General features: G+C 36.6%; 2 protein-coding genes across 6 annotated transcripts in view; one reads left to right on the top strand and one right to left on the bottom strand.

Annotated features, from left to right (window-relative positions):
- The window catches only part of KIAA0825 (KIAA0825 ortholog), a 245,789-nt gene extending 241,628 nt beyond the window's left edge, over positions 1 to 4,161 (bottom strand). The window contains exon 1 of one of the 2 annotated variants that reach the window (XM_063421904.1): positions 4,019 to 4,161. The gene's annotated coding sequence lies outside the window, so the exon portion shown is untranslated. The remainder of the gene's footprint in view (positions 1 to 4,018) is intronic. The other variant, XM_063421905.1, reaches the window with a different exon arrangement.
- Positions 4,121 to 14,511, top strand: part of SLF1 (SMC5-SMC6 complex localization factor 1) — a 34,095-nt gene continuing 23,704 nt past the window's right edge. Inside the window, exons 1-8 of one of the 4 annotated variants that reach the window (XM_063421907.1) lie at positions 4,225 to 4,254; positions 4,718 to 4,826; positions 4,984 to 5,059; positions 6,624 to 6,839; positions 7,369 to 7,612; positions 9,650 to 9,812; positions 12,825 to 12,956; positions 14,341 to 14,394. In XM_063421907.1, coding sequence (XP_063277977.1) covers positions 6,752 to 6,839; positions 7,369 to 7,612; positions 9,650 to 9,812; positions 12,825 to 12,956; positions 14,341 to 14,394 — 681 coding nt within the window. In that variant the 5' untranslated portion in view covers positions 4,225 to 4,254; positions 4,718 to 4,826; positions 4,984 to 5,059; positions 6,624 to 6,751. Of the gene's footprint in view, positions 4,255 to 4,717; positions 4,832 to 4,983; positions 5,060 to 6,623; positions 6,840 to 7,368; positions 7,613 to 9,649; positions 9,813 to 12,824; positions 12,957 to 14,340; positions 14,395 to 14,511 lie in introns of those variants that run through there. The other 3 variants (XM_063421906.1, XM_063421909.1, XM_063421908.1) reach the window with 3 other exon arrangements.

The raw sequence follows: 14,511 nt of genomic DNA, 5'->3' as shown, positions 1-14,511 counted from the left end.
TCCTAAGAAGAACATGAAGATGTTTTAAAAAATAAATATTACTTATGATAACAGAGAATTTATATAATCAGTATGGCTTGAAGAAAAGCAGCAATTTTCACAATGATTGTTCTGCCTTTCCTATATTCATTAGCTCATGAAAGAAACTACGGGTATGTTTATAGAAAGATGATTACTACTAAGAAGCTCCTGTAGCTTCTGTGGATATATACTGTATTATTTCTAATCCTTGTAATCCTTTATCACTAAAGAAGAAAATTTAAATTCTTTCAGTTTCAAGAAGCCAGGGACAGTGTTTCATACTGAAGAAAAAAACAGACTTTAAGTGGCATAAAGTTAGATTTTTATCCACATGAAGGCAGTGTGGAGACATTTAATACTACTTTAGATTTTATGACTGATTTTTCAGGACTGTTTTTTTACAAAGCTGTGATTACTAAATGTTTGCCCATGACATTGTATCATTTTAAAAAGTATACATGTTATGTTTAGGCAGAAGAAAAAAGCTCCCATAAATAATTTTACTAAGTCAGTAATCAGTCAACTGATAATCTTGTTTGCATGATGGCAAGTATTTTAAGCATATAGTACAAAATGTATTCCACTAATAAAAAAAAATCTGTCACAATGGAAAAGATGCTTTTGCATGGACTTTACCAAAATGTGCAAGTAATTACATAAAATTTTCAACACAGTAAGTCAAAAGGCTTAAAAGGGACAAATAATACACATTAAGAAAGCCCGAACAAAACAAAAAACAAAAAACAAAAAAACAAAACAAAAAAAAAAAAAAAAAAAAAAAAAAAAAAAAGAAAAAAAAAAGAAAAAAAAGAAAAAGAAACCCTTACTTGCAAAGTTAAGGAAAAAGTGGCTAAAAACACTTTGAGAAACAAGCTGAGATTTACAGGTAAGGATCAACAGTGATAACATAGAAAGTAGAAGCATCAATAAAGCCTGAAGAAAGATAACTATGTGAAGTAAAATAGCCATCTGTGGGAAATGTAAGAAGTGAAATTTCAAGGCAGAAGACATGGTGGTAATATAAATATGCATAGAATATAAAGGAAATTAAAAGTATAAGGTAGAAAGCCAGAACAGTGTAATGAAAATGGAAACTCTTTTTTTCTCTCTAGGTAATAAAATTAATAAAGGAGGTCTGAAAGAGATACACTGTAAATAAAATATTTCTGTGATAGAGGAAAAGGAATATTTATTTTCCTGATCTTGGCTTCTTAATGAATGGGACATGAGCGCTGTACAGCTATTCTTGACCATCCTTAAAATGTAATTAGAAGTTTTGTAAGTCAAATACCATGTGAGTAGCACTAAAAAATCACTTCCTAAATTTTATAAAACATGTCACAGGTACTGTAGAAGAGAATGTGTAAAAGCAGATACTATCCAAAACCCAAACTATTTAAACATAATTTATAATATTGAGCAACTGAAGTGTACATTTGACAAATACACTAAAGGAAACCTAGAGGAACTTAAAAATACGTCAGTTAAAAAGCCTCCTCCCTATGAGACTTATGAGACATAGGAGATACTTAGCTACCATAATGAGATCACAACAAGGATGGAAAGGAAGAAAATATTTTAGACTTTTAATGAAACTAATAATAGAATCAGAGAGTAAGAGAATTCCAAACTTAGCAGACATCACTAAAATTATGGTTAAAACCCTTATTTCTTAAAGCTACATTTTGGTAACAATTTTGAAGAAAATTGAATATTTTGAAGAAAATATATACAATAGACAAAATATAGATAATATTTTGAAGAAAAAAATAGATGTGAAATGTTTGAGATCTCAGTTTTTTGATTCCACACTATTTTATGTGCCAGAGACATGGGGAAAAAAAGTTAATTCTTAAAGGTAACAAATGGTCATCATGTAAGTATGAATGATAGAATCAAGAATATCCAGAGTTGGAAGGGACCACAAGGATCATCAAAGTAAAACTCCTGGGCCTGCACATGACACCCCAAGAGTCACACTGTATACCCAAGAGTGTTGTCCAAACACTTCCTGAATTCTGGCAGGCCTGAGGCTGTGATCACTTCCCTGGGAAGCCTGCTCCAGTGCTCAGCCACCCCCTGGGTGAAGAGCCTAAATCTAACCTAAATCTCTCCTGTCACAGCTTCACAGCTTTGTACAACTTCTTCACTAGGAGTTAGTTTACAGTATCTTATGCTGAAGACTTCTCCAGCCTGTTCAGAGTCCTGTGACATAAAACTGCTGTTAGTTATCAGTTAAGTAATGAATAGTAGCTACTCCTAGTTCGTAAAAATTAAACTGCTCAAAATAAAGTAAAAGTTTACAAGAATTAAAATCAATACCTTTACAGTTCAGACAAATCAATAGTAAAAGTATAAAGGTGCAACAGATACAAAATAGAAAATGCAACTAATCTTCATTGTCAGTAGAGAAGTGCAAGCAATAAATGTAGTCTGAATATTAACTCTAAATATTTAAGGGTTTTTTCAGTGTCATTTTTGCAAAAAGAGTAGTGGGAAAGGTTGTTGATGGTTATTTCTTCATGCTTACACACAAAAATATAACTGCAATGTTAAGGAAACGAGATAGGAAAAACTTTAGTAAGCATTAAGGGTACCAGAATACTTTTTCAACAGCAAGAGAAGAGTCATCTGTGGCCTGGAAGAACTGTTTTTCTGTTTTGATATTCTGGGAAACTCAGATTTAAACCAAGTGTCCAATCTGCTGTCAAATTTTAGATGTCTGCAGCTATGTGGTTTTGGTTTTTCAGGCATACCTATGTTTTATAGCAGTGGTGAGCTCAAACCATTGCTTTTATTCATCTAAGCTGCAGTGACAAAAACACAGCACTTGTGAGTTTCATTGTACATATCTCAATTGACAGGTCTTAAATATGAAAGAGTATCTGAAATACCTCAATGAGTACAGGGTGACTTGTCCACAAGTCAGTTCTCTATGTTAGGCATTTCAACCATCTTCTTTTTTTTTTTTTCTGAATGTATGCATTCTACTCTCAAACTGTAGGAAAACTGATTAAAAGTGTTCTGCAAAGCTACTTCTATTTACTAGGAAGCATCAACACGTTTCTTGTGCAATATGTGTATGTGACAGAGAAATAGTCCAAAGTCGTCTCTCAAATACAGAAGGGACCAAAAATAAAGAGTGGGACACCGAAAAAAAAGTTTCACAAACAGCAAATCGTGGCATTTCTAAGTTCTACATTGAGTGTTTGAGGTACAAGATGAATATTATTTTGATCTCTTCATATTGCTTTGTAATGGGAAAAAAAAAAGTCAAGCTTTGACTCTTATAACAAAAACTTCGTACCACTTTGATCAGAGGGACAGGAACACCTTCCCTTCATCAACAGGGCAGAAAGCCGTTCCCAAAAATATGTGGCTTGATTTTCTGGCTGTAGCACTATCTGCTCACCTGCACTACGAGGGCATGCATCAAGGGGCTTCGAAACTTTGAAAAATTTCTCCGAGGTACTGGGAAAATGGTTCTGAGGGTCAGAAATTCCTGGTTCCCTTTCCTGACTCTTAGAGCCAGCCTGTTCCAGAGGTAACACACTTCAGCTTGCATACAGACGGACACACACCCCCGCCAGACCCTCTTCCACAGTTTTAGTTCTGCCGGGCAACAGCGACGGTGATTTCCAGACTCCCAGAGAGCGTCAACGCCTTTCCCAGCCTGCCCCCGCCTCCCCGCGCCTTGAGGGGACCCCCTCCTCTGGCTCTCAGGGAAGACCACCCCTTCCCGCTCCGCGCTGAAGCCGGGCCTGGAGCGCTGCGCCGCCGGGGCCGCCTCAGACGGATTTCGGCACCGCCTTCCTGTCGCAGGTGCCAGCGCCCACCAGCGCCTCGGACCCCTGGGAGCCCAGGGACTACGCAGCGCTCTGCCGTGCCGCACAGGAGAGAAGGAGGCCGCAGCAGACCCCGGCCCTGTCCCGCTCGGCGCCAAGGCCCGGCTGCACGGTAAGGGGAGGGGAAGGGCAGCCCCATCGGGGCCACTTACCCGGCCGGAATCCCCCCGCGGCTCCGCGCCGGCGGCCCCGGCGACCGCGGAGCGTCAGTAACAACGTCCCGGAACGGCCGCTCCGCCACATCCGGGGGCGGGGCGTGGGAAGGCGGGAACACGCTGGGCTGCGGCGCCTGGCGGACACCCAGGCGGGCCGGGCAGGGCCGGGCCACCGAGACGGGCCGGACCGAGGCACCGTAAGCGCCGGCAGAACGCCCGCTCTCCTGGCCTCCGTACGTGAGCAGTGGAGGGCTCCCCACCGCAGCCAGGCGGCCTCGCTCGGCACCTCCTGAGCGGGGCCCGCCGGGCTCGGCGGCGCGTCCCGTGGTGGGGGTGGCGGGGATCCCCCCGCGGGGCGGGCAGAGGCCGCCCCGCACTTCCGAGAGCGGAGCAGGGGTTCGATGGGCTGAAGCCCCGGGAATTTGGGTGCGGAGCCAAGATGCCAGACCCAGGGGGCTCGGCCCACTGCAGGCTGCAATTTAGGGGTCTCAGGCTACTCCGTTACCGCCGTTTCAGGTGTCTTGGCTGTGCCAGGCAGTGAGAGCTTAAAATGTGGTGTACCAGCATTCATTCCTTTCGGTGTGTTTTCCTATTTCATTGGAAATGAAGTAGCAAATACTAGTCAGGCCTTGCAAGCAACTTCTCGTGGTGCGTATTTTGTGAGTTAATGTCTCCTTTTCATTCTTCTTTCAACAGATGGCAAGTGGCAGCCAGAAAAGGATAGTACAAATAACTGGATTTAAAAAACAAGAGAAGAAGGCGCTGCTCAAATGCCTGTTCAAGCTGAACTGTGTTTTTATAGAGAGTAAGGTATTACAATTACAATACAGCAAAAAGGATTAGAGTGGGAAGTAAAAATGCGAGTCTTAGAAGAAAGGACTGTGCAATAAGTTATTTGTGTATAAACAGACAAAGAATTTAAATCTTTCCAGTGATACAAGCGTGTTGTTTTGTTTTGGTAGAAATACAGAAATTGTACACATCTTGTAGCAAAAAAGCTGTGCAAGAGTGAAAAGGTCTTAGCTGCCTGTGCTGCTGGTGAGTAAAAGTTTTGCTGTTTAATTTCATAGCATCACAGCATAAGTCTGGAAAGGACCCTTAAAAGGGTTTTAGTTATCTGGTTTTGTTTTGTAAATGAACTGTGTTAGAAACCTTCATTCTTCTTGTTCTTGTTTTTTAACATAGTATTATGTTGAAGTTATGACAAAGTCCACTTTTATTGTTTTGATTTTTTTTCCTAAATGCTATTCTTGCAATCTCCCTTTGTCGGATCTGCATCCAACAGAATCCAATCTGCATCCAGCTCAAACAGAAAACATTGTTATACTTTAGATAATGAAGTCATGCTCAAATTATTTGGATGCTTAAAAGAGGGTAGAGGGAGCATAGATTTTTGACAATGAATTCACATGGAACATTTACTGGTAAAAGTCTGTAAACTTACAGGAACTGTAAGTTCCTGTTTATGCAGCAAAATTCCAGGCTGTTGCCATTCTGATACAAGCTTTCCTCTTTAACTAGGGTCTGATGCTGAAATCCCATAAATAAACAACTAAGATGCTTTTAGAATGAAAATTCTGTATTTTAAGACCTATTTATAGACTGATTACCTGTCAGGATTCTGTGATGAGATTTGAATATCTTGTAGTTATGAGATATCGCAATACCATTTTTAAGCATGATATTTATTTTCCCTGTATCATATTACTCTAAAGTGTTAAAATAATTGTTAGGATGGATAATCTTAAATTAAGAGATAATAGACAAATGCCTAACATGCATTTGAGCTTAAAGATATATGTCAATTCCTTGATTTCACACCGTATTAGTAAGCATTTTCAATTGTCTCTTACTGCTAGAAAGTAGGGGGGTATATGTGTGTATATTTATATGTATTTTTATATATATATATGTATGTGTGTATGATTCTTTGTGCTAAAATAAAATTCTGATTGCACTCTTTATCGAAAATGAAATAGAACAAAATTTTCCATGGGGGAAAAAATATTAAAATGTATCTAGATTTCTGGCATAACACTTCATTTTAGCAATTTTAAACCTTTGAGTTAATGTTTTCTTACTTTTTGGAATTTAAAATTTGGAAATATTTTCTTGACCAGAGTGGAAACGGTACATGTAGTGTCTTCATGGTGATGCAAAACTCTCATTTTTCTATACCTGCAAATCTTCCCTGATACCATTTAATACTTTCTAATCCAGAAGAGGTACTAACTTTGCATTATCATTGCTCTTACTCATGATGGCAGAGACATTCATTCTTACTGTGTCGTTTTCCAGGTAGTGAAGAAAGATCACGTTTAAACATATTTAGAACTCTATAGAGTTCAGCAGAACTACTCTCAAGGATACCAGTTGTCATGTACTTCCTAGCTGAAGTTTTGAGATGGAAACTTCACATGAAAGTGGTTTTAACATCCAGGTTGTGCACAGCATACCTTTTCCAGTCATAAATCTACCAGTACCTATGCTAGGTTTTGTAGAAGTGCCATCTGTGCTCCTGCACTGAGACATTTTGTCAGTCAGGCCTGCTGTTCTGTGAAACCAATTAGGTTCACACAATTCAAGTCAATTTCTCTTACAGTGTCTTCTGTAGGTAGCATTTCAATACGGGAGCAGGGTACTAACCACTGCTCTTGACCTGAACCTGTAAGAAGAGAGAGAGAGACAGAGAAGAGGGGAAGATCATTACATACTATATCAAAAGCATACATGTGGAAGATGAAAGAGGAGAGGCGGAGGAGGTGGAGCCAAGGGATGAGAGAAAAGGACGTGAAAAGAAGAAAGGGGAAAGTAAAAGGTCTAAAACTGTGTCCCCCGAATATTGATATTCACTACACTAGCAGTGCAACTAATATTAAGAATTTATAAGAAAAAGAGCTTACATGTTAAATGTCTAGTTCTTTTTTAAAATCATAGTTGGTAAAATATTTCTTCATTTCTTCACATTTGTGTAAGTGTCAAATGGTATTAAAAATAAAGGACTTACTAAGGTTCTGTGAAAGTCCTAAGAAAAAAATCTGGGAAGCTGAAAAAATATGTTTGAAATTTTTGAGGAGTTAGGCAAGTATATTACCTATGAAGTGTAAAAAGATACTTAATAATTAAAGAAAACAAAGTGATCATTTTCAGTGGCATTGTGAGATTTTTGATTCTGGAGTGGGAAGTGGAGAATTCTTGTAATAGGAAGACGTTTTTAAAAGGTACTTATAATTCCAGCTTTTATTTGCACAAGAAAGGTTTAAGTTAATTTTATATTAGTTCTTCAGTTGATTGCCATTTGTCTGCACGAAAAATCTTTTGTGGTTGACAGTTCATTTTCTTTTTAGGAAAGTGGGTACTAACTAAGGAGTACATAATTAATAGTGCTGAAAGTGGCAGATGGCTTGATGAAACAACGTACGAATGGGGATATGAAATTGAAAGAGATACCCATTATTCACCTCAAATGCAATCTGCACCTAAAAGATGGCGTGAAGAACTGACAAACTCTAGTGCTGCAGGGGCCTTCCACAGATGGAAAGTTGTCCTCCTTGTTAAGAGAGGTGATAAACGAATGGCATGTATTAGAAGGTAGGAGTTCCATCCCAGTTAATTTGGTCCATAACAACCTCCAGCTATCCAAACTCTGATTTATTTTCATTAATATATTTCCATACTTTTATAATGACTTTAAGTCTGTAACATCACTGCTTTTCTTGCCTTCTTTTAGTTAAAAATAACATGTATATGTTTTCATCAAGTAAGCTCCTAACAGAAACTTCCTTGATGAGGTGAGAGACACAAATTTGCAGTTTTTATTTTGTGTGGGAGTTAGATTTAAATAATATCTAGAACTGGATACTTTATTTCACTTGGCTGGATGACCTGACTGTCTTATGGATCTGGGCCACACTGTTACTGACCTGATCAGTCTGTGTTACACTTATGTAAAAGGTTCTTTTAGTTCTGAAAATGTAATTAGTTCTAAACAGATGATTCTGATATATTATAAATACCGCTAGTTTAGAAAGGGAAGACAGAAGTATAAAGGGAAGGAAAAGGAAGGAAGAAAAGAAAGAAAGATAAAGAGAACCAAAGCGCAAGCTGCTGGGAACATATGTTTCTTTTCCATACTCTTCCTTACACACTGAGATTCATTACTGTAAATTCTACATCTGAATTGAAATCAGTGCATATTTAAGTCCTTTTTGCATCTAATACAGTAAAAGGAGCATCTCCTGACAGTTTCAGAGCTTTTCATTCCTTCAGATACTGTCCGGCTTTCTATTGAGATCCCAGATAGTTACGACTGCTCAGTCTGAGTGTGCCATAGATGTACAGTCAAGAAGGGAAATGCAGTTTGTCTGTTGGATCATTGTACAGGGCTGTATGCCACATTACAGAATGTCTGTCTGTATTTCATAAAGACAAAGTGAGGGGTAATTAAAGTTGCTATCTTCTCATTTTGCCAACTGAAAATATTTTAAGTATGCTATTTTTTGGCTGATTGGGAGAATGTACTATGTCCTGCTACACTTGTGAAAAATGCTGCTTCTTTTTCCATGAAAACTGCTTGTGTAGACCTTCATGATAACACTGTTGAAACGCTGTCTTGCGCATTGCTGTCTGTTTCTATTTCTTGCAATAGAAATAACCTTTAGCAGGAACAACATCAGTAAGACAGGTGAACAGGTTTTGGAGAAGATGGTTTTCTCCAGACTGTGTCCCATGGACTCAATATGGGGATCCTTTTAGTCAGTCATAAAATACAGACAGGTAGATATTTTTTTGTCTTCAGTAGATACTGTTTTCAGTCATAAAGGAGACTATAGCTTTGGGGAAAGTCTGGGTTTTTTCTAATATTTGACAACACTGTGCCTTTTATCCCCTTTCTATGCTCTTCCTGCCTTTAGTGCCTAGCTGTTGGATGGGTAAGTGTGTAAGATCAGCAAAATTCTCTTTCTATATATCTGGATTATGAAAAATAAAACCTATATCCAGAATATCATTAGATCTTATTTTTCCACCTTTTGTTTTGTCTGACATTTTTTCTAAAAGATTGGAGTACTTGCACCTGTACAGGTCTGTCAGTTGTCCCTGGGGAAATTGTTATGTGTAATGGTGACCCAAAGACAAGCAGATCTCTTTTCTGTATAGGATACTGGACAGTACTAATGCTGCAAATGTGTATTTCTGTTATGAAAACATCATATTACATTTCAGAAAAGCATTGTGCCATTTTTTGTTAACTGCGTAATTATAAGAAAACTTACAGGAAAGATCATAATTTTGGGTTAGGTAATGCAATAAATTATAGCTGCTCTCATCAAATATGATACTTGAAAAGGGTACACAAGTGAAATTTTATATTCGATATATTGGAGATGTACATTGATTTGAATAAGTAGTGTTAAATTTTGAAGAGAAGGATGTCTTGTGGAATGGGTTCTTTCATTTTCTGAAGGCTATTAAGTGCCCTTTTATCTTTCTAAGAAGTTTGTGCTGTGCCATACATCTAGAAGCCTTATTCAGTTGCACTTGCATGCTTCTATTTTGTGAATGTTATTGTAGCTTTAGGCAGTGTTACTATAATATAGTAAATACATCTTCCTAAATATGTTTATGTAGAGTTCTTAAAGCTGGAAAGGCAACCATATGTTCATCTGAAAATGCAGAGCACAATATAACTCATGTATTCATCGGTGGTAAAATTTCTCCTTTGCAAAATAAAAAGTGCCTCCCTGAAGCTCAACACTACCCTTTGCAATATATAGGACATTACCTTTTTCAAGTGAGTAAACTAATTTATTGATTACTGTAAATAATGCAGTGTTAATAATGGAGGGGAATATAATCAGCCTGAATGTTTTGTGATTTGATTAAAGGTAAGACAACTTTGTGATTCTGGGACCATGTATCCCAGAGATAGGGAGGCTCATGAATGTGTACAAATGCCTGAAGGGAGGATTCAAAGCAGAGAAAGCCAGGCAGTTGCCTGTGGTGCCCAGTTACAGGAAAATGCATACAAATGGAAAGTCAGGAACCACTTGGCGTTTTTTGCTGTGAGGTTGATGTAACAGGTAACACTGTAACAGGTTGTCTGAAGAGGCTGTAGAAACCCCAGATGCCATCTGCACATGTACTAGTGCAGAATTCACAAGAACCAGAATTCTGTGTTACTATTTTCCTTAAGAGAGACGCCCCATGTTTCATATTTGTTTGCTTACCAGATGCATTGTTCAGAAATTCTTAGTAATTCTTATTAATTTGAAATTCTTAGAAATTCTCAATAATTTGATCTGGAACTACTGAAAGACTTCAGAATATTCATTTAGTGTGGTAGTTTCTCAGACTCTGGGATGACTTTAGTCAACTGCTAATTGAAACTACCACCTTTGCAAGCAATTAGGAGCTGAAACTGTGTTTGTTACCATTTGTAAAGGCTTTGGTCTCTCTAATCAAAGCACTTAGCTCTCCCTGTAGTAAAGGTATTACAAAAGGTTGAGAAGAAGGTTGGAAGGTCTTAATATTTACATCCTGAGTAAAACACATCAATGTGGGCTCTTACTGTAGTGCTTACTCTCTTAACGAAATTTGTTCACGGGAGGTGCTCTCATTTAAACCTTTCAGCTAAGATGGACATTTTCGTAGATGAATTAAGGTAAAGTTTTTATGGTTACCTCACCTTTTATTGATCTCTATCAAAATCATATGTTTCTTGCTATGCACCCTGAATTTTTCCCAGGTGAGATAGCAACTTTTCATCTTAACGAGTACATTAACTTGCACATACCCTTTTTTTGCTTAGAGTTCATTAAAGTAACTCACCTCAGAGACTAAGAGAATATTAGCTTTCTATTTAAATGAATCTGAAGAACTCAGGAAACTGCCAACGCTCCTGGTCTCTTAAAAGGAAAAGAATAAAACATAGGCAATCAAATCACAGCACTTGTCCAAATGTATTGAGCTTTATCAAACAATATTATGGACATGCTCTTTTCTCTTTGTCCCAGAAGTACTTGGTGTATAATTCATTAGATGGTTCCAACTTCGTAAATTTGTAGTCATACTATCTGACTGGTACTTCTAGCAAATATAAATCTCATTCCTCCCCTAAACATCCATATATGTGTCTAGATGATGGATTTAGCAAAATAGCATAATGTTCTTTTCAGGGCAACTGAAAGTCCACTGATATTCAGAGCATTCTTGGTGTGAATTTTTTTTTTAAACTAAGTCTTTGCTTAATGTTTGTATTTCAATATCTGTTCTTATTATCTCAACCTTGTAAGTCTACTGTTAAAATACTGTGTGGTATTGATGATATGATTCTATAAGGTGTCAGATGTATTGGTTCAGGATATTAAAACACATGCATGATTTTAGGAAGCTAGTCTGGTACTTGAACAGTGACTTTAAAAGCCTTGTTGGATGCATGCTGAAGTTCCTAAATTTTTGCCAAGACTGTACTATAAATTGTTTGAATATAAGTGTTTTAATGAGCATATTGAAACTAGCATGCATGAAGGGCCATAAAAAGTAAAGACTAGTTAATGCATCAGAGTTCAATTATCCATGGCTCATCAAAAGCTATTTAGAACTCTATTTTAGTTACCAAAAATACTTCACTCATTTTTGAAATGTGCTAGAAATTTTTGTTCTCAATATTTGTTTAGAGATAGTTACACACATGCCAAATACATTTGTTTTGAACAATATATTTAAAGGAAAACGTGAAAAGAGAATGAGACATGCAACTTTTGAAACTTTATCTTTGAAAATATGGAATTAGAAACGTCTTGCACCTTGTCACTGCATGCATTATTGTGTTTTTTTCTACTGCTATGTCCCAGACTCGATTCACCCATCAGATTGAAGTGTTTGAATTATTAGACAAGTTACATCAAGCCTACCATACCTGCTCACAATAAAAAACGGCCAAGGGAATACTTCACCTGTATCTATCTGATGGTTCTTAACTCATCACACTGCAGGAGGAGTCTGGGTTTTTTGGTTACCTTACTATTTACCTTAAACAAACGTGGTGTTTTATTCTTAACCTGTGTATCTTTGATGAAAAGCATGCATTGAAACTCTTACTGAAATGTATGTTCTTAATCCATGAAGTAAATATAAAATATTTTTAATAGGGATTTTTTTCAAGCGGAAGTTATTTTGTAGTGTTACTGAGAGTCTTTACAGAATGAGTTGGAAACCAATTTGAGAAATGCTTCCTTATTCCCTGGTCTGAAGAAGCAGGTGAAAATGATAGGTAGATTCCGAGCATCAATTACTAGACAAACAGACAAAAAAGTCAAAGAAAAAAATAAGACAGTAAAACCTATTAGATTTGTAAATACTAATTTGTTTCATGTTTATAGGCAAGAACTGAAAAGATTTCATTTTAGTGGTCTGTGTAAAATGAATAGACAAGTTGAAGAAGAAATGCATTACGAAATCTTTACTATGTTTTTGACCAGTTGAAAATGTGTGAGCTCTGGTTTTAGTTTATGATTCAACCACAGAGATTGTGATTTGACCTGAAGTCAGTTAGGAAAAATAAGCATGGGGAAGCTTACCTTGGTAATTCCTATGCTGTAACTTCTTACATCAGTGGTTTGTTTCCAAACCAGCAGCTCTTTATCTGATACATAATGTAGACCCTTACACAATTACATAAACGTACATAGGCAGATACAGTTTGCAATACAATATATAGAAAGACCTAGCACATAAAAGTTGCTTAGACCATTAGCTTTGAAACAAAGTTGTTTGTTTTTTTGTTTTTTTTTTTGCTCCACAGAATGAAATACAAAATCCCAAAGATATACAGATGAACCATTTCCTGGCTGCACAAGAAACAGACCAACTCATGTCTAAAATGCAACTTGCTGAAATGAAAAACGTTATTTTAAAACATATGTATTTTACTGCGGTAAGTAACAGTTGATGCTTTCTTAGCATTATTTATTTTACATACATATAATTATATATTTTTATATTGTATTAATTATATAAAAAACCTCTTTCATTATAGTATTGAGCCAATAAAGTAGATGCTTTAGATACTGCCTTTTATCCTGCAATGTTTAATAATCCCCTATTTACTACATCTAATGATACCTAAAATAAAACTTAGTAATGGCAATTCATTGGCGCTGTGTAGAAGACACAGTGTACTACTTAAAACCTTGGTGTAATAGATGAGATAAATAGTAGCAAATATTGTTCAACAAAATGTCTTTGAATTGCAGTCTTTCTGTGATTTTCCTGTTAACTAGCTCACTTACGCTAAGAGATTTTTCAAAACAATCATATTGTAGAGTCAGTAGTTTGTTGACTTACATGAATTTTTTTATTAGAAATCAAAAGTAGAGCTAATGGTAATTCTTCAGTTTTATGTTGTCACAGACCAAGTCCTGATATAATTCCTACATTAATAGTTAACACCATTATTTCAAGTCAAGAAAAAACAACTGCGTACCTTGAGTTAGGATATATTATCTCTGTAAGTTACAGTGAATGCAGATGATGGAGTCTAAGTATATTTGTAGGAGCTTGTCTACATGGAGCACTGTAAGTTCTTAATAGTAGAAGAATTAAAAATTTTAAGTCCTCAGGGAGGGTACACACAATGTTCAAACACAAGATTACAAGTGGAAGACTCATGCTGCTCAAATCTGTGCACCATCAAATGCTGCATATTTTATTAGTAACATTTTATCAAGGCTATACCCCTTTAGACATTTAAAAAATAAATTTGTTGTTAACTTTTCATGTGTTTTACATACAGCAATTGCTCTGGTTCAAACTATTATGTAGCAACGTGGAGATGGATTAACCCTTCCAAGATGGTCTCTCCTAAGAATATTTTAGTAATATGTTTTAGTAAGGTTGTAATGCTATGCAATAACTAAATATAGCTATAATAGTAAAACATTTTTGCACCTACTAACATATTTTTGCATGCAAGAGGAATCCAAAGTTGGCATTTTGCCAGCGAAAAACTGAAAACATTTCGTTTTTTACTGTCTAATGTAGGAACACTGTCCTTACAGAGCAACCACATAACAACAAATAGACAATAGCAGGGGAAAATGGGAAGGAAAATTTGCCCATATTTTATTCATTTTAAGTCATTAGTCCCCTATTTCATAGTTTAAACATCCAAAAGACAAATCTAAGTAGACTAATGTAAATACTATTGTTGTGCTTGAAATACATTTAACAGAAGTTGTCTTTTGGGAAGTTTCATGCACTATTTATTGAATATGTTGACTGGTATCCGGTGTGCGGGTTGACTTTATACTGTTTTACAGACTATTAAGCACAGACGTATGCAAACAGACCAACAGAACAAATGCAATCCAGAGGTAAGAATTATTAAAAAAGGGGGCATATTACAGATATGGAATTTCATTATGAAGTTAGGCAAACATACTTTAATTGCAAAATTAGCTGTCAAAGAAACATTTTTAGATTTTGGCTGT

The sequence above is a fragment of the Prinia subflava genome, chromosome Z, assembly GCF_021018805.1.
Source record: "Prinia subflava isolate CZ2003 ecotype Zambia chromosome Z, Cam_Psub_1.2, whole genome shotgun sequence".
Classification (NCBI taxonomy): domain Eukaryota; kingdom Metazoa; phylum Chordata; class Aves; order Passeriformes; family Cisticolidae; genus Prinia; species Prinia subflava.
The sequence above is the reverse complement of the archived record's forward strand: the minus strand, read 5'-3'. Positions and strand labels throughout refer to the sequence as shown.